The sequence below is a fragment of the Urocitellus parryii genome, chromosome X, assembly GCF_045843805.1.
Source record: "Urocitellus parryii isolate mUroPar1 chromosome X, mUroPar1.hap1, whole genome shotgun sequence".
NCBI classification, from domain to species: Eukaryota; Metazoa; Chordata; class Mammalia; order Rodentia; family Sciuridae; genus Urocitellus; species Urocitellus parryii.
In genome coordinates, this window is record NC_135547.1 from 6,581,340 (window position 1) to 6,604,927 (window position 23,588).

The 23,588-nt window shown below is 36.2% G+C and overlaps 1 protein-coding gene across 1 annotated transcript in view; it reads right to left on the bottom strand.

Moving 5' to 3' along the window:
• Nucleotides 1–5,163, bottom strand: part of Fmr1nb (FMR1 neighbor) — a 53,742-nt gene extending 48,579 nt beyond the window's left edge. The window contains exon 1 of the mRNA XM_077794012.1: nucleotides 4,845–5,163. Coding sequence (XP_077650138.1) covers nucleotides 4,845–5,163 — 319 coding nt within the window. The remainder of the gene's footprint in view (nucleotides 1–4,844) is intronic.
• Between the last annotated feature and the right edge of the window lie 18,425 nt (nucleotides 5,164–23,588).

Consider the following 23,588-nt stretch of genomic DNA (forward strand, 5'->3'; position numbering starts at 1 on the left):
AACTACCTTTAGATACTTGAGAGAGAGAAAATCTGGAGAGGAGAACTTTTGAAAGGCTAAAAGAAGGATACTGAGAAGGCAGTAAGTGAAAGATTGGAGGAACATAAACAAAGAGGTAAAGGAAGGAATTTGAGGGAGGGAAAGTCTTAAGGAGGAAAACAGAGGAAAGAACAATAATGAAGACTATTCAAAGGAGGATGTGGGGGACTGAAGATCTTTTGAGAAATGAAGGAAACTAAATAGAAGTTCAATAAGGACTTTTAAGTGACTTTTAAGGTGATGAGGGAAGGAAAGTATTTGTGAGGATAAGAAAGGGAGGACCTAGGCAAAAACCACAGAAAGAAGACCTCTGTGAACATGGTTGAAGGAGTAAATTTTATAGGGAAAGGGGGTAAAGGAATTTAGTACTCTGTGAGCAAATGGAATTTTTTCTTTGTAAGGGAAATTGAGGGAAGAAAGCCTTTGAAGTGGAAGAAAGGAAGGAAAATAAAACTGTGAGGATAGTGGAGGCAGTGAAGGTATTTGCTAGAGAAGGTGGGGGAGTTTATAATTTTGTAAGTGGAGAGCATGGTAAAAAATTTTTGATAAAGGAAGGAGGATAATAAATGTTAGGAGAGACAAGCGAAGTAAGAACTCTCTGAGAAGAGGCAAGGGAGAAAATGTCTATATAAGGGAAGGTGAAGAAGTGAATGCATTAGTGAGAGAAGGAAGGCCCATGTTAGGGGAAGTTAAGATGGTTATTTACTCTGGGAGGGGGATGGGAGTAAAATGTGTTTGTAAGTGGAGATCTGGGAGAAAAGAAATTTGAGCATATCATTGAGGAAGTAAGGGCCTTTAAGCACAAAGTAAGAAAAGGAAATACTTTGAGATGGGAAGGCTTTAGAGAGAAAAGAAGGCATTTTATGTGAGTAAACATAAGAAAGATTAGAGCTTTGCAATAAGAGGTGAGGATGGGAAGGGATTTGTGAGGGGAAATATGTAAAGAAAGATATTTATAAAGGGAAGAAGAAGAAATAATTTGTGCAGTGAAGTAAGGGAGATTAGTAAGGTGAGGTTAGAGGTGAAAAGGCTTTTAGAGAATAGACAGAAGTTAGTACTTTAAGTGGTGAGGTAAGGGAATTTATTAGATGTGGCAGAGATAATATAAAGAAGGTTTTAGGGAAAATGAGGGGGAACACTTCATAACCAATTCTATGAAGCCAGTATTAATGTGATACCAAAGCCAGACCAAGACACAGCAAGAAAACTACACACAATTATTATTTATACATATGGATTCAAAATTCCTCAACATAATTCTAGAAAACCGAATGGAACAGCATAATTAAAAGGATATCCATGGTGACCACTTGTAGTTTATCCCAGGAATACAAAGATGTTTCAACAGAAATCACAAGCACAGCAACCAATGTAATATACACCACATTAGTAGGATGAAGGGAAAAATCATTACAATTGATGCAGAAAAAATTGACAAAATACAACACCCTATCCTGATAAATTTCCTCAGCAAACTAGAAACAAGAAATTTTCCTCAGCATGGATAAAGAACATTTATGAAAAACCAATGGCTATTATCATAATCAATGGTGAAAGTCTGAAAGCTTTCCCATTAAGACAAACAGGCCCACAATCACCATTGCTATTCAATATTATACTAACTGCTTTAGCAAGAGAAATTATGCAACAAAAGGAAATAAAAGGCATCCAAAGTCGAAAGTAAGAAGTAAAATTATCTCCATTTACAAATAATATTTATATCTAGAATATTGGAAAAGGCCACAAAAATACCTACTAGCAAATAAACAAATGAAAATATCAGATCCAGACAAATTTAAGCATGAGTTCTAGGAAATTTTATTAGATATCACACTTTTCATAAATAGTTGCACATATAAATTGTTATAGCATGATAAAGGGACAGCTGTATAAATCTCATGTTTTATGAATCCATAATACTGTTGATATTGAATCTTGATAAAGATGTGAGAAAATGTAAAAATAATTTACTGTGAATAGGTATTATGGTAATATGTTTCACACCAATATTTGCTATTTGGTGATCTACCAAAAAACACCTTCAGAAACATTATACATAATGATATAATTATAGGATAATTCCCTTTAATGTCTGGTAAAAAAAAATGACATGCTCTGTCATTCAACACTGAATGGGAGAACCAGCCTATAAGTGCATTAGGACAAGAGAATTCAAAAAAGAAAACAAATGTACTAGAGCTAATGAGCAAATGTAGCAAATTTGCAGGATACAAAACCAATACATAAAAATCAGTTCTGCTTTTATATAACAGCAATAAACAATTGGAAAAGAAAACCATTTCGTTTGCAATAACATCTAAAAAATAAAGAATTATACAGTGAAAACTACAAAGCCTTACTCAAATAAATTGGAAACTGATACAAATAAAGGAAAAACATCTCATATTCATGGATCAGAATATAAGGTTGTCAAAATGGCAATATGGCTCAAAGTGAGCTATGGATTCAATGAAAACCCTATAAAAATTTCAATGGCCTTGTTGTAGAAATAGGAAAGCTTCCTCCAATATTTACATAGATTTGCAAGATATATTAAATACTCAAAACAATATGGGTGAACAAAATCAGAGGACTCATATATCTCAACTTCCAAACATGCTATAAAGCTGCAATAATCAAAAGAGTATATAGTACTGGCAAAGAGATAGACATGAATATCTAAAGAATCAAACTAGGTGCCCAGAAATAAATCCACAAATTTATGGTCAACTAATTTTCAACAGGGGTGCCAAAACTGTTTACTAGGGAATGAATTATCTCTTCCACCAAGAATGCTGGGACAAATAGATATCCACATACAAAAGAACAATGTTAAAACACCGCTAACATACCTTATATAAAAAAAATTAACACAAGGTAGATCAACAATTCAAATATAATAGCTAAAATAATAAAACTTTCAGAATAAAACATAGGAGTAATCTTCATGACCTTAGATTTGGCAATGGATTCTAAGATCTCTCTCTCTCTCTCTCTCTCTCTCTCTCTCTCTCTCTCTCTCTCTCTCTCTTTCACACACACACACACACACACACACACACACACACACACACAACTACTAAAAACACCCAAGCAGCCAAAGGGGAAAAATAGATAAAAAGGACTTTAGCACATCAAAGAACATTATCAAGAAAGTAAAAAGAGAATCTATAGAATGGGAAGAAATATTTGCAAATCACATTATCTGATAAGGATCCAATATACAAAATACATAAAGAATTCTTGCAATTTGTCAATGAAACCACAAACAATGCATTTTAAAAAATGGTCCAATGATTTGAAAATATATTTCTGCAAAGATATACAAATAGCATAACAAAAGTCCCTGAAAAGATGCTTAATCTCATTAGGTATTAGAGAAACACAAATCAAAGCCATAAGAAGATACCACTTCATATCTATGAGGATGACTATAATCAAAAAGTAGGGATAACAAATGTTGAAATTGGAACCCTCAAATATTTTTGGTGGAGATATAAAATTATTTAGTCACTTTATAAAACAGTCTTGAGATTTTCTCCAAAAGTTCAATATGGAGTTCCCATGTGACTCCATAATTCCACACTGGTGGCCCAGAAATAAATCCACAAATTTATCAGAACTTAAAGTATGTCTACAGAAGAACTTGTAAAAGGCCTAGCATGCTGCACACACCTGCAATACCAGCCACTCAGGAGATCGAAGCAGAAGGATCACAAGTTTCAGATGCCTTCACAACTTGGCCAGATCGTTTCTTTAAATAAATAAACTCTGGGCACAGTGGCCAATGCCTATTAACATAGCAGCTTGGGAGGCTGAGGCAAGAGGATTAGTTCAAAACCAGTCTTGGCAACAGGGAGGCACTAAGCAACTCAGAGAGACCCTATCTCTAAATAAAATACAAAATAGGGCTGGGATGTGGTTCAGTGGTCAAGTGCTCCTGAGTTCAATGCCTGGTACCAAAAAAAGAGAAAATAGTGCCAGATTATAGGTATTACAGACTCCTATAATCCTATTGGTTTGGGAGGCTGAGGCAGGAGGATTCCAAGTTCAAAGCCAACCTCAGCAATGGGGAGGGCTAAGGAATTAAGTGTAGCTAAATAAAGAATATAAAATAGGTCTGGGGAAGTGGCTCACTAGTGGAGTGCCTGAGTTCAATTCCCGGTGCCAAAAAAAAAAGTCTGAGCATGTAGATCAGTGGTATTGCACCTGTGGGTTCACTCTGTAGTACCAGAAATGACAACAAAACTTGTACACAAAAATCCAAAGCACAATTGTGCCCTAAAAGGGAAACCCAAATCTGGTAAATTTGATAGACAGATGGACAAAGTGTAGCATATCCATGCAATGGAATACTACTGAGTCCTGAAAACAATGCTGTAAAATAGGACGGGGAATTACAAGTCAGTGGTAGAGGTTTTAATTTGGGGGAATTAAAATATTTTAGAACCAAATAAACGTAATAATTGAACATTTCAATACACTAAATCACCGGAACCACTCACTATAAGATACCTTTATACTGTTTGAACTTCTGCTCAATAAAAAAGGTGGGAAGATTAGGGAGGCTGGAGGTGAAAGAAGACAGGCAGTGAGGACAGCGAGGGAAGGAGGGAGGGAAGGAATTTGTGAGGGTGACTGAGGAAGCTGAGGGACAAAACACAGGAAGGACGCCAAGACGTGCCCAGGCCAAAGTTGGCTTGGGCAGGGAGAAGACCACCGAGAGGATGAAAGGAACACGGTTGGCGTGCCCCCCACCCATCGATCGCTAGTGACGCTTGGTGTAGTCCGGAGTCAGCACTCACCACAGCTGAAGTAGCAGCCCAGCAACAGTAGGGCCATGATGGACAGCATGACAAATCCCAATCTCTTGCGGGCCCACATTTTTATCAAAGATTGGCGTGTCTTGGCCCTGAAGCCTCTCAGAGATGTCAGCCAGCTAGTCTGAGGCATGGCTGCCATGATGGCCTCGCGACCAGAAATGATGTTCCTTGGATGCGTGGCGGTAGCCGGATTCTCCACCTTACACCCTGCCTCACAAGATACCAGCCTTGCTCGTGCCCCCCGCACTGCCCGGCTCTTGGACCTAGTCCTCCGCCTTGTTGACCGAAGCTCGGATGGCATGACTCTAGTATGCCACCCCAACGAATTGTGGCCTCACTGACTAACTGCTCTACAACCCAGAAGCCCCTGGGGCCAGCCCATGACCCAGAAGCCCCTGGGCAGTGGAGCTCTCGTGGCACGTGAAGCCCTCGCGAGGCCTGAGTCAGGATCCTTCCCAGTGAAATATCGTCTCTTTCCAATGTCTTGCTCTTTTAAACTCCTTGAATGGTGCCTTGCGCACCCTTGCCCCATTTAAAACCCGTATAGGTTCTTGTTAACTGCTTATTCAATAAATGCATGTATGAGGCTGAGGCCATGTCAGTAGCCTGACTGTTTATCATACATCAACACAAATAAATAACTTGTTTATATTCCTGTCTTGGATGCTTATTCCTCCTCACGTGCATTCCTATGATATGCTCGCTAGTTGCTACAGTCACTGCAATTAGTCACCACAGTACTCTATAGCCAACACTAGTTAAATATTACTATTTAAATGCAAATATTAATTATTCAAAATTAAATGAAGTTAAGAAATCAATTCCTCAATCATCATAGCCACAATATCAAGGGCTCACTTGCCACCTGGCTTTTAACTACTATCTGAGATAGTACTGGTATGGACCTTTTCCATCATGGCAAAAAGTTTTATTGGGCTGTATTGGATGTTAACATGACTACAGTGAAGATAGTAGATATTCAACCTATTGTTACATTACAAGAAGAACTTATAAGTGAGACAAATTGCAGTTTGCCTTCTGAAAGGAAAGTGACCACAACACTCGGAGCGACCAAGAGATCTTTTTGCAGCAATTAAACAGAGGAGAAAAGAGAGGGGGGGGGTGGAGAGCATGCAAGCAAGGGAGACAGAGAGATCAAGAGAGAAAGACAGAGCAAGAGAACAAGACAGCAAGAGAGCAAGAGAGAGAGGGGCCCAGCAGGAGGGAGTTTTTATAGCCCAAATCTAACCTGGGTCTGCAAGCTGCCTTGTTGGCACAAGAGGTGGGGGGTTGAATGTTCAGCTTTGACACAAACAGGTGATAAAGGACCAGACAGAGGGGGATTTGAGTGTGTGGGCTATCCTGCAGCTAACATTTGTTCAGCCTGCCCTGCAGATAACATAGTTCAGACTGTTCTGCACGTAACACCTTCAGACACCAGTAATGAGCTGTGGATAGCCTGATTGTGAGGATGCCTCCTAGCTCTGGCATGCTGTGACCCATACTTAACTGCAGTATTTGGAGTTGCTCTAAACAGCCAACACTCCTAAGCAATCCACATTATACTATTGGACACCCAACTTACTAACAGTAACTCAGAGATCAAAATTCTTACTATTACACCTAAGGTTTATTCCTGCATCATAACATAGCAGAGAGCATCACAACTTGAGACACAGCAAGCTGCTGACTCAGATCTCTTTTCTCCTTAAAAAGCTAATAATGCTACCGTGGGGCCCCACCTCCATGATTTCTTCTTATCCTGGTTATTCCAAGGTTACACAACCAAATGCCATTAAGAAAGGAATATGGGAATTATGTTTTTAACATGTGAAATTTGGGTAACACATTCAGAGCATAGCATCTTTTATAGATTATCAAATATAAATTTAAAATCCTGCACTGGCTTTCTTCTTTCATGAAAACAAAACAAAAAATGAAAAAAAATTGAATTGTGATATGGTACATATCATTGCCCAGAATATAACTACTGTTCTTGTGGAAAACAGAGAATTGACACTATTTTTTAAAATACTACCACAGAAACTACTCTAAAATAATTGCCTTTTATAGCAACTCAAAACCAATGTTGCTAGCATCATTTTGCTATGGTGCCACTTAATATTCATAAAGTCCCTTTAAATGTAATTACACAGAGATCATCACAATTAAAGGAAACAATTGGATAAATAGCATTTCAATAAGAAAAGAAAAGTGTTCTACCTCTAGCCTTGAATGTTGTCACCTGGATGGATTTGCTTTGGGTTTCAGACCTTGACAACTAGGCACCTGGCTTGGCTTCTTGCATTCCTAACTCCTGTTTTTTAATAATTGTATCTCTCTTTAGCACCTATTGTTTGTTTCAGAAATAATTGTGTTTCAAAAACACAAAAGCAAAGGAAAAATATTTAATCACTGTACTGAGGTAATACTGTTGATAATTTGGTATATAATCTTCCAGTTTTCCGTACGCTTGTTGATTCGCTTAATTTTTTTAACAAAAGTGAAGTTATCCTCTATATACAACTTGTAACTAACTTGCTTGGTATCTTCTTTTTATTTTCCTGTGTTATTGAATAATTATACCACAATAAATAAATATATCACCATAGACAAAAATGAAAAAATGTTCAACCTCAGGTGATCAGGGGAATACAAATTGAATCAATAACATATCACTTCACTCTTTATCAGATTTAGAAAAAATCAATAACAACAAGAATTTACAGAAATAGGAATTTAATCATTGCTCATGGGGGTGCAAATGGGTACAATGACAGGGTGGTTTGGGTTTTTTTTTTCCTTTGACAAAACCTTGTAAAGTTAAATATTCACCTACTCTGTGACTCAAATTCCATTTTAGGTATTTACTCTTTCACTATGTATACAAAGAGAGATGTACAAAGATGTTCATTTTTATAATGAAAATAATGCCAAAGATGTCTCAGTGGGTCAGTGTGTAACTCCAAATATGAACAAGAGCAATCACACTAACTAACAAAGTAATTCTCTTTTTTGCTTACTTCCTACCATGCTGGCAGTCTCAAATTCTAATTCAATGTAATCATGGTTGTGTTCCCTGAAAAAAAAAATCCTCTCTTAAATAACGGTATAGTTCAAAATTGTCCTCCAAAAGTCCATGTTTCAAAAGCTTGTTTGTCAGATTATAGTACTATTGGACGCAGTGGGACCTTTAAGAGGTGGGGCCCAGTGGAAGGAAGTTAGGTAATTGAGGTCTTGGTCTTAAGGGAATATTGCATTCCTGTCCCCTTCCTTTTTTTTCCTTAGTTACCTTGAAGTAAATAGGCCTCCTCTGCTACACACTCCCACCATGAAGTACTATGCCACAACAGGGCCAAGTAACATGGATTAAAACTTCTGAAGCCAAACTTCTTCTTCCAAGCAAATGAGATAACTTCCAGGCAAAAGGGATAACCAGCTATACTGCTCAAACTTCTGCATACCAGGAAGTATTCCCTTCTCCACTCTCCTATTGATCACCTGTAAGTATAGCTGAAATATCACAGCAATCAACATACTCCTAAGAAAGAACTGTTCTCCCTACTTCCTCTGACCATTTGTCTCTAGATAAATTTCAGCCTTCTTACTACCAGTATAAGGACGAAGTTAACATGCACAGTAGCAGAAAAGATGGACAAAAAAAACTGGATCCCTAAGGATATCATTTAATCACACCAAAATTTGACCTATCTTGGAATTTCCAGTTGTGTGACAATTCATTTCCTGATAGTTTGAAACACTTTAAGTTTGTTTTTGTTTCTTACAGCCAAATGATTCTCAATACAGTTGTCCAATCTATCTTATGAGGAAGGATATCATGGCATGTACCTTTTCTTCACATAGCCCAAATTCAACAACATCAATAGAAAACACTCCAGATTTGAAAACCACATAGGTAAAAGCTATATATGGAGAGAGATCCTTAAGTATTTGTTGAACTAATGAATAAACATAATAATAATAAATGTTTTCAACAGCTCTTGCTCTAAGTACATATATCTCTCCTTTATTGTTTGTATAAGTCAGGGTTTAGTTGCAGATAACTATACTAGTTAGTTGGTTGGTTAAAATACAAAGGTAATTAGTTTAAACAAAAAGAAATTTAATAGAGCTTTCTGCTTCCTGGCTGCCAGGAGCTGAGAAGCTTACTCCTCCATGCCTTTCTGCCATGATGTTCTATCTCACCACCAGCCCAGAGCAATGGAGATGGCCAAACATGGACTGAATCTGTGAAATCAGTTTTGCTAAGATGTACAACCTGACATCAAACCTGTGATCCTCCTACCTCAGCCTCCAGAGTTTATGGGATTACAGACATATATCAGCATACATGACATCATATTAATGTTTAATCTCTATAGTTTCTTAGTATATTCTAATTTCAATTCTTATATTGGTTATTTGTGGGTTCTTTTTCTCCATGAGTCTTGCCAAAAGTTTGGAAAATTTTATTAGCTTTTGAAAGAAGCAGTCTTTGCCATTTTTTGCTTTTATTTATTTATTTATTTATTGGTTATCTTTACTAAATGTGCTCCATTCTTATGTCTTCATTATTTCTTCTTTCTTTTTACTCCTTGGTTTCTAACATCTTGAGTATATTATTACCTTATTAATAGTTAGGCTTTCTTGTCCAATATGTGACTTGAATGCTATAATTTTATTGTTAATGTTCCTATAGCTATATCTTACATGTTTGGATATGTACTAATTTAATTATTATCATAACAAAATGTATTCTAATTCACATTGATTTCTTCTTTGATCTATGACTTATTTAGAAACATGTCTATTAATTTACAAATATAAAGTAATGTAAGGTTGTTTTATTATTTATTTATGATTTAACTGAACTGTGGTTAAAGATTATACACTTTTTAATTTCAATCATTTGAAATTTTCTTAAAGACCCATTTTAAGTCCAATATTTGTCAATATTTTATACATACTAAGAGAATATGTTTCCTCCAATTTTGGTTGGAGAATTTTATGTATGACCATAGCTCACATTTCTTCTTGATTAATCCCTATATTTTTTCCTTTAACTGAAATCTTTAGCTTTCTTATATTTAATGTTATTCATTACTAATATTTTTGACTTAAATCCACAGTTTATCTGTGTTATGTTGTACCTGTTCTAAATTTTTTTCCACCCTTACCTTATTTTTGGATAATTTAGAGTCTTTTGTACTCCACTAGTTTTAGGTTATACTTCTCTCAATGCTTATTTTGGAAGTTCTGACATGTATCTTTACCTTGTCAAAGTTAAAAATTACTCATTGTCTTCACCTTCCATACTCATATAAGGTCCTTAAGACCTTTAACTTCTTTAATCTTCCCCTGACTCTGGTAATTATTTGTATGTTTGCATTTATAAAACTGCAAAATATTATTATTATTTTATTTAATATTTATTTAGAATTGACCTTACATATCTCATTATCTTTGCTATTTCTTTTTTCTCCCATCCCAATTCTTCCATCTAAAATCACTTTTATTCTGCCTGAAATATATCCAATAGAGCATCTTTTATTGTGGGTTCCTAGAGCTAAACTCTGTTATCTGGGGGGAGAAGTGGATATCTGAAAATGTCTTTAAGTGTTTCTCATTCTTAAAAGACATTTTCAGTTTATCAATTATTTCTTTAAGCATATTAAAAATGTCATTCCACTGGAAAAAAAATAAAATTAATAAAGAAAATTCAATTATTACAAAATTGTGGGCAAGGCTAGAGAAGCAGATGCTACTGGGCTTCTAGGAAAGTTTTTGAACAAAACTGTAAAACTGACTTTCTGAAGAAACTACTGGCATACCAAGGCCAGGTCAGTGAAAGCAGTCCACCATAGGTATAGGCAATGAGGGTGTAAACATTCTCTAGAGAAGTAAAAACAATAAAATTAATTAATTATAAGCAGGTCTGTTTTGCTATTATCACTATTTGCTAACAATTTTAATATTAGCACTTGTAACATACTCTTTTCTAATAAAATATGTTTGATGCACTATGTTTAAACAAATTGTTGTGGCTCCTGTTGAGTTGCAATAATAGATAACTAAATATTGGAACATTTTAATTACATATACTTTCATAAACATTGTACTTACATAAAATTACTTTGGAGACTGTCCAATTACACAGGCAATCCTGAGCATCTATGGATCCAACTACACATTTCTGTTTTGAGAATAAGTTCATCACTATTCAAAATCATTTCAGCTCACTTCAGGTATAGTTCATGACTTCCAACATTTGTGATGCTGCATATTTGTGTGTTTAAACAGTGATAGCACAATGATTATAAATATGAAGATACGGGGGCTGGGGTTGTGGCTCAATGGTAGAGCACTTGCCTAGCACATGTGAAGCACCGGGTTCAGCTCTCAGCATCATATAAAAATAAGTAAAATAAAGATATTGTGTTCATCTACAACTAAAAACATGTTTTTTTTTAAAAAAAAAAGATGAAGACACAGACCTTGAGTTTCTTCCAGTTCTGATATCCTAAGATACCACTTAGAGTTTATTTGTGTTCAAAATTTACAATGGTGAGAAAAATATTTGACCCTTGATTGTCTGAGTCAAGGGAAAAAAGGAGAGGGGGATTGGATATAATACAGATATAAGGAAGGTGAGTAGAGCAGAAGAAGCAGATTTAGAGGGAATGAGAAGGGATAGGAAAAAGGAGGAATTGCAGAATAAATTAAACAAAATCATACTATGCACATATATAAATATACCACAGGGAATTCCACTTTTATGTATATGCACAGTCAAATATAAACAAAGGATAAAAAAGCAAAAAAGGGGCTGGGGATGTGGCTTAAGCAGTAACGCGCTCGCCTGGCATGCGTGCGGCCTGGGTTCGATCCTCAACATCACATACAAAGATGTTGTGTCCGCTGAAAACTAAAAAATAAATATTAAAAAATTCTCTCTCTCTCTCTCTCTCTCTCTCTCTCTCTCTCTCTCTCTCTCTCTCCCCCCCCCCTTTAAAAAAAAGCAAAAGGAAGAACAGTAGAGTAGAGGAAGGAGAATAAGGGAAGAGTGGAGGGCAGGAAAAGTGGGGCAGGGTTGGGAGGCAAGGACAAAAACGAAGTAAATAAAATTCCATGCATGTATGACAGTCAAAATGAATCCAACTACTATGTAAAACTATAACACTCTAATTTTTTTAAAAATGTAATAAAATTTTTTCAATAGTGAAGCAGAGTGTCAACTGTGAGGTATAAGGTGGTTGTTTAGTAAGTGTAAATGTTAGTTCATATATGAACTAATATTTCATACATGAAATGTTTCACTGAATTTGAAAACCTTTAAAATCAAAATAAGATTTTCTTATTATACTGCTATTCTTCTTATTTACCTTTTATTCAATAAATGTGATTATCCATTCCTGAAAGAGACCACCATATAGATGTCTGTCCCTTTTTTATGAAATTTATTAATGTATTAACCTCTTGCTCCCTGCTGCCTTTATACTCTATCATTTATTGTGTCATTTATTTTTCTGGTATGATTTTACATATATAGTTCAATAGAGAGAATTTTTACATTTGAGGCATTTCTTTCCTGGCCCATTATTTTTATTGATAAGATTTAATTAATATTACTGAAAATAATTTTGTAATTTAGAGGAAAGAGGAATTTCAAAAGTGATCCACACTAACCTATCTGTTATGGGGTATGTTTGGGATCCAGTGAAAGAAACTGTTACATTTGCTATTGTTAAGAAGTTAGGGAATCAAAAAGTCAATTCCAAAACTATTGGTCCTAGGAAAAGAGTACTTGAGCTGAGATCAGGGGATTAGGACCTGCTGCCAGAACTGTTGGCTCCAGACCCTCACCAGCAAAATTGATACTTTGCATGCTGCTTCACTTTCCTATGTAGAATTGCCTTCCCTTCAAATATATTGAAATTTCATCTGACTGGTTGTATGTAAATCACACCCCTAACCATGTCTGCAGGAGAATCTATAAAATGTAGCTTTTAGCCTTCTACCTTGTACAATATATGAAGGCATACCTGAATAAATTAGGGAAGATGTTTGGAAAGTCACTGTTTGGGTCAGCTTTTTTTCCACTGTAACTAAAAGATCTGACCGAACAAATGTAGAGTAAGAAAAGTTTATTTAAGGGCCCAGGGTTTCAGAGGTCTCAGTCCATAGACAGCAGGCTCCATTCCTCAGGGCTCAAGGTAAGGCAGAACATCATGGTGGAACTGTGTGGCAGAGGGAAGCTGCTCACATGATGATCAGAAAGCAGACAGAGACTCAACTTGTCAGATACAAAGTATATACCCCGTAGCCACATCCCCAATTCCCACCTGCCTCCAGTTACCACTCAGTTGATTTATATCAGGGGATAAATTCACTGATTGGGTTAAGACTCTCATAACCCAATAATTTCTCCTCTGAACTTTCTTTCATTGTCCAAACCATAACAGCCACTATCACCTTCAATAAGGTCACACCTACTTAGTTCAGGGCAACTGTCACTCAAGCACATTCCACTTCTGACAGTCATTCATTAGCTCCTTCCACCTTGCCTCTTTAAAATATTCATCCTAATATGAAGAAACTAACCTAAATCCTCACACTTTTCCCTGTCTCCTCTTCCCTTCCCCTTGAATTAGTTGAAATTTAACTTCATACTGATAAACACTCTTGGGTTAATCACTGTACTAGAAGCCCCTTGGATGGATATTGTTCCACCTTCTGCTTCTCAGACCAGAGTGTCAGTGCAGTGGTCATTCTCCCCTCTTTTGGAGCTTATATTATCTGATTATTCTACCTCCTCCTGCTTCTGCCCCCCTTTTTTAATCCCAATCACCTACTTAATTCCAAAATCTCTATTACCTACTTCCATACATTAGCACCTGAATTTAACATTTTTTCCATCACAAATATTGGCCATTATTCTTGGAATCAAACTGGCTACATGCCTTTCAACTGCCTTCCAATTTTCAAATATCAAAGCTACTAAAATATTTGTCTTTCTCAAACTGTTTACTGCATTTGAAATATTTAACTTCTCTAATTGTTTAAATTTTTATTCTTTTTTTGTTCTGGGGATTGAACTGAGGCCTTGTGCACGTTAGGCAAGTGTTCTGTCACTGAGCTATATCCTCAACCCATAACTTCCCTCTTCAACTGAGTGAATCCTGAAAGATTTGTGAGATAAGAGATCTCATCTGTCTCATGTATAGTTGTATTTTAAGTGTGTAAATATGACTGGCCTATGGCATTCACCCAATAAATACATTTATTAGAAACTAAATGCACAACATACAATTATCTTGTCCTCCTAATACTTGATCAATTTTCTAATTAAATATATTCCCTAAGATTTAACCTATTGCCTCCTATTCTTTGTGGTCTCTATGTCAACCAAAAAAAAAAAAACTTCCACCACTGGGTTATGTATTTATTTCCATTTCTCAAGAGATCACCTATTGTCAATGAAAATTTACTCCCCATTTATATAGCCTTGCTCTATTCCTGAGCTCCAAGCTGCAACCAACCAACTGAGCAAGTTCAATGTTCTTGCTTCTAGAAGAATCTGATGAAATAAGCTACAGACCTTGCAATCTGTGAACATCTGCCTAGTGGGAGTGACAGACACTAAAATAAAATTATAATGTAATGCGAGGAACGCTCTTAAAAACAGGTATGAATACAGTGCTGTAGGAACATGGATTAGAGGGAATAATTTAGCCTGGGGTTATTAGTAAAACCTACTGAGAAGTGTGATTTAATTTGAGACTTGAAGATTGAGTAGAAAATGACCAGACAACCAAGGTAGGAAAGGGTATTTTCATGGAGGAGGCTAAAGAGATACCAAGAATAATGAAAGGGTATGACAGCTATGGTATGTTTGGAAAAAAGGAATAGATATTCTGCCACACCTAAAACTATGTTGAAACTTGAACTTTAATCTTCTCTTTCTAAATCATTGTTTTCCTGATTTCTTTTTCCCTATGGATATCCTCTTCCTTCCTCTGATGCCTTCAATTCAAGACTTCTGAGTCATCTTGGATTCTTAACACTCATATCCTATTAGAAGCATATTGATTTTGCCTCAAAATTCTCCTCAGGCCCATTCTTCTATTCCTACATTAACAGCCCTATATCAGACCTTCATTACTTTCCTTGGCTAAAAGTTGTTTCTAAATGCTCTCCTAACCAATGATTGTTCCTACTTAAATAACTGCTGGCTCCTTGAAGTCTGCAGGATAAATAATGATTCAAAATCTGCCTCCTCCTTCATCAATCAGCATCTCTGTCTGATGTTTTGAGATCTCTGCCTTCTAGCTTTTCTGCTTGTTGCTTTTCATTGACTGTGTTGATTCCTCCTCTTCTACTAAGTGTTGTAGTTGTTGAGGACCCTCTTCTAGGCCTTCCTCTCTTTCCTTCCTTACTCTACACTGTCTCCCCAAATGGCTGACTCACCATTATATCTTGATGATTTATTGACAGTTTAAATCTCTCTACTGACTTCCACTTAAGCATCTCCACTTAGATAATTTGCAAGCTCTTAAAATTTCTTCTATCCAAAGTTGACTGATTATCCATCAGAAACTTGCACATTCTCCACTTTTCTATCCCAATCATTGGCACTTTTATTCAGCTTCTCAAGTAGAAATCTGAATCTTCCTTGATTCCTCTATATTCTAAAATTCCCATCATTCCATCAAAAAATCTCTCTATTCTATCTCTGAAATTACCTGTACTGATTAGTTTTATGTATCAATTTGGTGAGGCACTCAGCCAAGCTATTCAATAAAACACTATTCCAGGTGTTGCTTGAAGCTATTTGGTAGATGGGGCTAACAGCTACAATCAGTTGACTTTAAGTAAAAGGATATTTCCTCCAAACTCTGGGTCAGCCTTATCTAATTTGCTGAAATAGCTTAGAGCATTAAGTAAGGACAATGTCTACCTCAAGAGTACAACTTCAACTTCTACCTGAGTTTCCAGCCTGCCCTATGAAATTTGAACTTCCCAGCCCCTTTGATCAAATAGGAAAATTCCTTAAAATAAATCTATATCTGTTATGTATTAATGACTAAATTGTTCCTCTGGAGAACCCTGACTTATATATGATATCTCCAATCTCTCTACCACTATGATGGATGCCTCCTGCTTTATTATCTCTAGCCCCCTTATATAGTCTCTTAATTCATCTTTACCTGTGAACTTGCCCACTCCAACCCATTCACCACACTGTAACTATTATATACTCAAAAATATGTAAACATGATCATGTCACTCTCTTGCTTAATGACCTTCCACAGCTGCTAAGTTCCCTGACAAACCACATTCCTTTCCCCGATTTTTGAAAGCTCACGTGTTCTGCACTTCAGCTTTTGGTGTCCACATCACACAGATGTTAGGATCATGCCAAACTTCCCCAGATATGTGATCCTATCTTCTGCCTTTGCACACGCTTCCTATTTCTTTGTCCCCAGCTAATTCTTCTTCTTCATTCAAGACTCAAGTATCACTTCTTCAGGAAATCATCCCTGACCTCACCTCTTATACTTTCCCACAAGATTTGGTTTTAATATCATTAATCCTATTGTACTTCATATATGAATAATAGAATTTGGGGTTAATTTAGAGAAAGAGAAAGATATATTCAATGTTTACCAACATCTACTCACTGTTTGGGAGCCTTAATACAGGATGTCTTGAAGTAATCACACATCTGCTTGGTGGCTTTTTTTTTTCATTGAATTGAGATTCTTCTGTTAAATGATTATATTTCCAAACCTTGCATCCAATTGTTGTCACCCCATGAACAAGGTGAGAGAGTTGAATAATGCCTATTTTCTCCTATTTGGAGTCTAGTACAAGATGCCAAGGTGTCTAGAAAAGTCCCAAATTCTTCATGATTTATGAAGAGTTATAAGTGTGGCTAAAGATGATTTTAAAAATTCTTGGTAAAATGCCAAAGATTTGCCTTAAACATCAAAGTTTTCTTGCTTTCTCATGCCACATGTGAACAGCAGTTGGGAGGAAACCTCTGTTCATTGTTGTCACTGAGTCTTGGACTGACAGAGGCTTATCACCATCTTATGACACTGCTATCATGAGATTTCAAATTGTTACTTCTGGGGAAGAGAGTGGAGAACCAAATCATAGTAACTCTTCAATGCTGCAGTCAGAAAGGAAATGTTATCATTTCTGCTTCCACTTTGTTAGCCAAAGTAAAGTATAGGACTGTTATTCTCTCAAGGGAAACATGTGCCTGGAAAGAAAGGAGAACCAGGACAAGCAACAAGCTCTAGAAATGTCTATCACCAGCATTACTACTAATAGATTTTTTATTGAGCACATTAACTAACCTTTATTTTTATTTATTTATCTATATGCACTGCTGAGAATTGAACCCAGTGCCTCAGACATGCTAGGCATGTGTTCTACCACTAAGCCACAACCACAGCCCTCAAAGTATAGTTCCTACTGAATGTATATTACTTTTACATCATGGAAATGTGGAAAAATCATAAATGAAACCATAATAAATAAGGAAACATTTGTACTTTAATGTGTAGTTCCTAAAAACATTTTCTTAAATAACCACAGTGCAATTATCAAAATCAAGAAATTAGCATTGTTGTGCCATATAATCTATAGTCCTAATATTTAGCCAATTGTTCCAACAATTTCCATTGTAACAAAATGCAACAGCATTTTCTGGTTCAAGATCTGATCCAGAATCATGTTGCATTTAATTGTCATGTCTTTTTAATATCCTTCTATCTAAAACAATTCCTCAGTATTTCTTTGTATTTTATGACCCTGACAATTGTGAAGAATTCAACAAATTTAGTTTGTAAAACGGTCATCAATTTTGGCTTGTCTGATGTTTGTACATGATTAGGTTCAGCTGATTCACCTTTAAGAAGGAAAACCACAGAAGTGATATTGTGCCCTTCTCAGTACACCAGTACATGAGATATCATGAAGAGACACATGATATCTATTTGTCTTTGTAATGATCTATAATTTTATATTGATTTTTGTCTACTAATGTTTTTTCTTCTTTATCCACACCATCAAATACTGCCTGGCTGCTGCTATAGGTTCAGTGAACATTAGTTGAATGAATACATCTCCATTCTTCCAAAACAAAACAATTACACCAAAAATCTGTAAATCAGAATCCTAGTTTCTTCCCTCTTCCTTTCATGTAATAATCACAAAGTTCCACTAATCTTATCTCCTAAATATCAAAGAATCTCACCCTTCTCCATTATCACTACCTTTGTACTGGTTTCTAATTCAAAAAGCTTGGTCTCTCTGCCTCTAGTCTTCCTCTCTTCAATCTATCTTTGGAAGGTGAATGAAAGAAAACATCAGTATCACATGTAGAATGAGGGTAAGACTGTATTTAATTAGGGCTATTTCCAAGTCAAAGTGTTAGTAAGATGAGGCATATGCTTCCCTGTTCTTTCATTATCTTGCAGAGAGATGAATCTAATCATTGAAGGTAGAAATTAATTGGATTTTTCTGTGGTGTTTCCGGAGTTCATGACTATGCCAAAGAAGATGTTGTAAAATAAGTAATGCCCTAAATAATGGAATAGAATTCATCATAAAAACCTATAGAGTTCACTGAAATTTCTAGTCATGGAGCCTAGGCTAAGTTATGAGAAAATAGACTCCAAAGTTTAGGTTGTGGGTGGTTTAGAGCTCTATGGTTAGCTCCAACGGTTGCTGATGGATAGCTCTGCTTGTGGTGAGGTATTCATCCAGAAGTACATTGGCCATAGTACACGTTATCTGTCAGAAAATAGACTTACCCCTCCCATGTACCCACTTTTTCACTTTCCATGGTTCCAGTCACCCATGACCAACTACAGCCTGAAAATATTATAGTGCAATAAGGAATTAAGATATTTTCAGAGAGAGAGTCAGAGACAGAGAGACATAGAACTTTTATTATAGCATCTTATATATAGCATATTATATATTTTTTCTCTTTTTAGTAGTTATTGTTGTTAATCTTGTACTATACATAATTTATAAGTTAAATTTTCTCAAAAAATGCATTTATAGTATATATAGAGTTTGGTGGTATCTTTTGCCTTAGGCATCCTAGAGGAAGGTCTTGGAATATATCCCCCATGGGTGAAGAGGGGGACTACTGTGATCCACAGTTATGCAGATATCCAACACAATCTGAGGTAGGGCACCAACCATATCTTTGGTACTAAGACCCCTAACTATCTCATTGTTAATCTCCTCAGATAAGCCTCAGGGACACCTCTTGATGAAGAATAATCCATGTAAAATAAAAATAAATTGTGTCCTAACACTCCATGAGGTCTGACTGATGGTGCCAGTGGATGACAATACAATCTGTGCCCAGTGGTTCTTTGATTATCAAAGATTTAGTTTTATGGTTATTCTTGGCAGGTGGGTAACTCTATGAAGGGGGAGGGAGGGGACACAAGGGAGTGTTTTAACTGCACAGAAAAACTAGTTTTTGAAATGGTTGGGGGAAGAATAAACGCTACTTGCTTTGAGTCTTTTGCATCCACTTGACACGGATATTTCAAGAAATAGATATGTGAACAGAAAAGGCCAAGGCCCAGGCCAACAGACATTAGGCCTCTGCCTGTAGGAGCATTTGAGACGTTGTTTAAGATAACAGCATTCTGATGAGATCATTTGCTATGATTTAGATATAGTTTGTACCCAAAGAGCCATGTACTGGAAGTCTGGTTGCCAATATAATGGTGTTGGAAAGTGGTGAAAACCTTAAGAGGTGGGGCCTAGTGGGAGATAATTAGCCTTGGAAGGGATTAATGCCTATCTTGCAGAAGAGATTAGGCCTCTTGAGACTGAGATTAGTTACTTTGAGAGTGGATTGTTATAAAGCAAGGCCACCCCATGTGTTTGCTCTTTTCTGCATGGATGCTAACACTCCACATAAATCTGTACTATGTGATGTCATCTGCCACATTGTGAAAGACAGAAGAGCCTCAACAGAACTGTGAACAAAATTAACCTGTTATCCTGAGGCTGTATAATACATCAGACATTCTGTTATAGCAGAATGGACTAAGACATTCCCCATTGCCAAATCAAGTTGAGGTTGACCTATCTACTTTTGTGATAGTTGACACTTATGGGTCACTGCCTCAGACAGGTACAGTTTGTTCAATCTGGAACAGGAAGACAGAGAAGTTATTTGTTCTATGACCCTCTTCTTGATTCCCTGGGTTGGATCTGTTCATGACCATCCAGTTTAAGTTTGTTAGCTCCTCTCAAATTGTAACAATCTCTTTACCAAATGCTACTTCTTGAAATAAAGGAATATAGCTGCAGTGCAATGATGACTTATTAAAGGAGCACAGACACAACAGAAGCATCTCCAGAGGTGTGTGGCAAACCCAGCATCAGAATTGTCTGCCTGGAGGGAAGACCACTTGCTATCCCATGACCAAAAACAAGAAAGCCTCCCAAATTTATGGTCATCCACATTTCTGTGATCCATGCAGAAAACTACTCACTATTGTCAGTGTGCATTCAAAAAATGAGGGAAGTTATTATTATATATTGTGGTGGCCATAAAAGTGTGCCACTCTGATCTCCTGTTGAAGAGAGCATGCTTACTGATAGCCCCAGCTGCTACTCTTCTGGATCCATCACAGTATTTGCACCAAGGTCCTGCTTCCTGCAGGCTGCTCCCAGCCAATATTTGAGCACAGCTATTATTATGAGCGGAACTCCTTTAATAGGTGATTTTGTCTCAGAATAGAAGATGGTTGTGTACAAAGCTAAGGAGAGTTGTGATAGTAACACTTATAGTGCCTGTTGTGGAAGTGGCCAACATGGTTGTTCCTTGAGCTGGTCATTCTAGTACTAAGTTGCACTTGCTGAATGAAAATCGAAAGGAGCTTGGGACTGCCAATGAATTCCATTCTGATACACCCATTACTAATTGCTGTTTGATAGTGGCCATAAATAGCTTCAGTTTTCATATTGTATCATGTAAGGAAATTGCAACACATGACAAAGATAAAGTTTTTTTTGCTTTTTTGGTAGTGAGGTTTGAACCCAGGTGCACTTAATCACTGAGCCTCAACCCCATCTCTTTATATTTTTTTTTTAAATTTTGAGATTAAAATTAAAATTAAAATTTGTTTTATTAAGAATTTTTGCATAGGTTCTTGCTAAGTTGCTTAGGTCCTCACTAAATTGCTGAGGCTGGCTTTGAACTTGTCATCCTCTTGCTTCAGCCTCCCAAGTCTCTGGGATTACAAGCATGAGTCACCATACCTGAAAAAGATAAAGTTTTATATCCATGTGTACTATTTGATAAGGGAAGTGAACAATAACCTAATAGTGTATTCAAAGCAGTCAGAAACCACTACATGCTCCTATGTAGAAGAAGTGGACCTATAAATGAATCTGCAAGCATGAATCATTCCTGATTTGTGTTCACCTTGAATTAAATGCTTGTGAAATTACCCAAGAGTGAAGGATCTGGGGGTGTCAGTAGTTTGTTTGTATTTTAAATGACAGCTCTTAATGGTGCTTTTGTTATTGTGGTGGGTCTGAACATGAATTCACTAGGACACTATGGATAGGATAGCTTGCAGGCTCAACTGACTTACTCATTCCAGATTCTTTGGTTTTCTCAGGATGTAGTCCTTTCTAGAAGATAAATATACATGTGTCTTATTAATTGAGTTTATGGATGAGTTTTGTCTGCTTACTTAGGGAGCACCATATGCATATGACTTCAATAGTCTCATCCTGGATGGCCTAATGACCTGACCAAAGAGAGAGGCCATCAGCTTTTCCTGGGTGTTAAAGTTTTATCCTGCTACTGTGCTGAATTCATTTATGAGTTCTAGAAGTTTTCTGGTGGAGTTTTTTGGATCTTCTAAATATAGAATCATTGGCAAATATGGATAGTGTGAGCTCTTGTTTCCTATTCATATCCCTTTACTTGCTTTCTTTTGCCTAATTGCTCTGGCTTGAATTTCAAGGGCTATGTTGAATAGAAGTGGTGAAAGAGGACATCCGTGTCTTGTACAATATTGAGATATATTCCTACAATCCCTAGGTTTTTCTAGTGTTTTGAACATGAATGGATGCTGTATTTTGTCAAATACTTTTTCTGCATCTATTGAGATAATCAAGGGATTCTTATCTTTAAGTCTATTGATATGATGAATTACATTTATTGACTTCCATAAGGTGAAACAATCTTGCATCCTTGGGATAAACTCCACTTGGTCATGGTGCACTGTCTTTTAAATATGTTTTTGTATGTGATTTATTTGTTTTACTAAGAATTTTTGCAGGTATGTTCATTAAGGATATTGGTCTGAGGTTTTCTTTCCATTATGGGTCTTTGTCTCATTTTAGTATCAGGGTGATACTAGCTTCATAGAATGAGTATGGAAGGGTTCTCTTCTTTTCTATTTCATGTAATAATTTGAGAAGGTTTGGTGTTAGTTCTTCTTTGAAGGTCTGTTTGAACTTGGCTGAGAATCTGTCTGGTCCTGAGCTTTTCTTTGTTGGTGTCTTCAATTTCATTGTTTGAAATTGATCTGTTTAAATTTTCTAAGTCCTCCTGATTAAATTTTGGTAGGTAATATGTCTCTAGAAATTTGTTAATGTCTTCAGAATTTTCTATTTTATTGAACTGTAAATTTTTGAAATATTCTCTGAATATTGTTTGTATTTTAGTAACAACCATCATATTTTCCTTTATTAATTTTGAGTTTTATTAATTTTGAGTTTTCTCTCTCTTTCTCTGTTGGCTTATCTAAGGGTTTACCCATTTTATTTATTTTTCAAAGAATAAAGTTTTTGTTTCATTGATTTTTTTTGTTTCAATTTCATTGATTTCAGCTCTGATTTTAATTATTTCCTGTCTTCCATTGCTTTTGATGTTGTCTTGTTATTCTTTTTCTAGGACTTTGAGATGTAATATTAGATTATTTATTTGGTGACTTTCTATTCTTTTAATGAATGAGCTCAATGCAATGAATTTTCCTAAGAAAGTGTCCCATAGATTTAGTATGTTTTATTCATAGTGTCCCAGATATTTTGTTATGTTTTATTGCTATTCTCATTTACTTCCTAGTATTTTTTTAATTTTTATTTTACTTTTTTTTAGTTTTAGATGGACACAATAGATTTGTTTGTTTATTTATTTATTTATTTTTATGTGGTGCTGAGGATTGAACCCAGTGACTCATGCATGCAAGGCAAGCACTTTATCACTGAGCCACAACCCCAGCCCTCTAAGTATTTTTTTTAAATCACCCCTGATTTCTTCTGATATCCATTGGTCATTTAATAGCATATTATTTAGTCTCAAGGTGTTAGAGTAGCTTCTGTTTTTTTAAAGAGAGAGAGAGAGAGAGAGAGAGAGAGAGAGAGAGAGAGAGAGAGAGAATTTTAATATTTATTTTTTAGGTTTTTTGGCAGACACAACATCTTTGTATGTGGTGCTGAGGATTGAACCCGGGCCGCACGCATGCCAGGCGAGCGCACTACCGCTTGAGCCACATCCCCAGCCCAGTAGCTTCTATTTTTAACTTCATTTTTGATTTCTAATTTCATTCCATTATGATCTCATAAAATGAAAGTTATTGTTTCTTTGTTTTTGAATTTACTAAGAGTTTTTTTGGTGGCCTAACTATGGTCAATTTTAGAATAGAATCCATGTGCTGC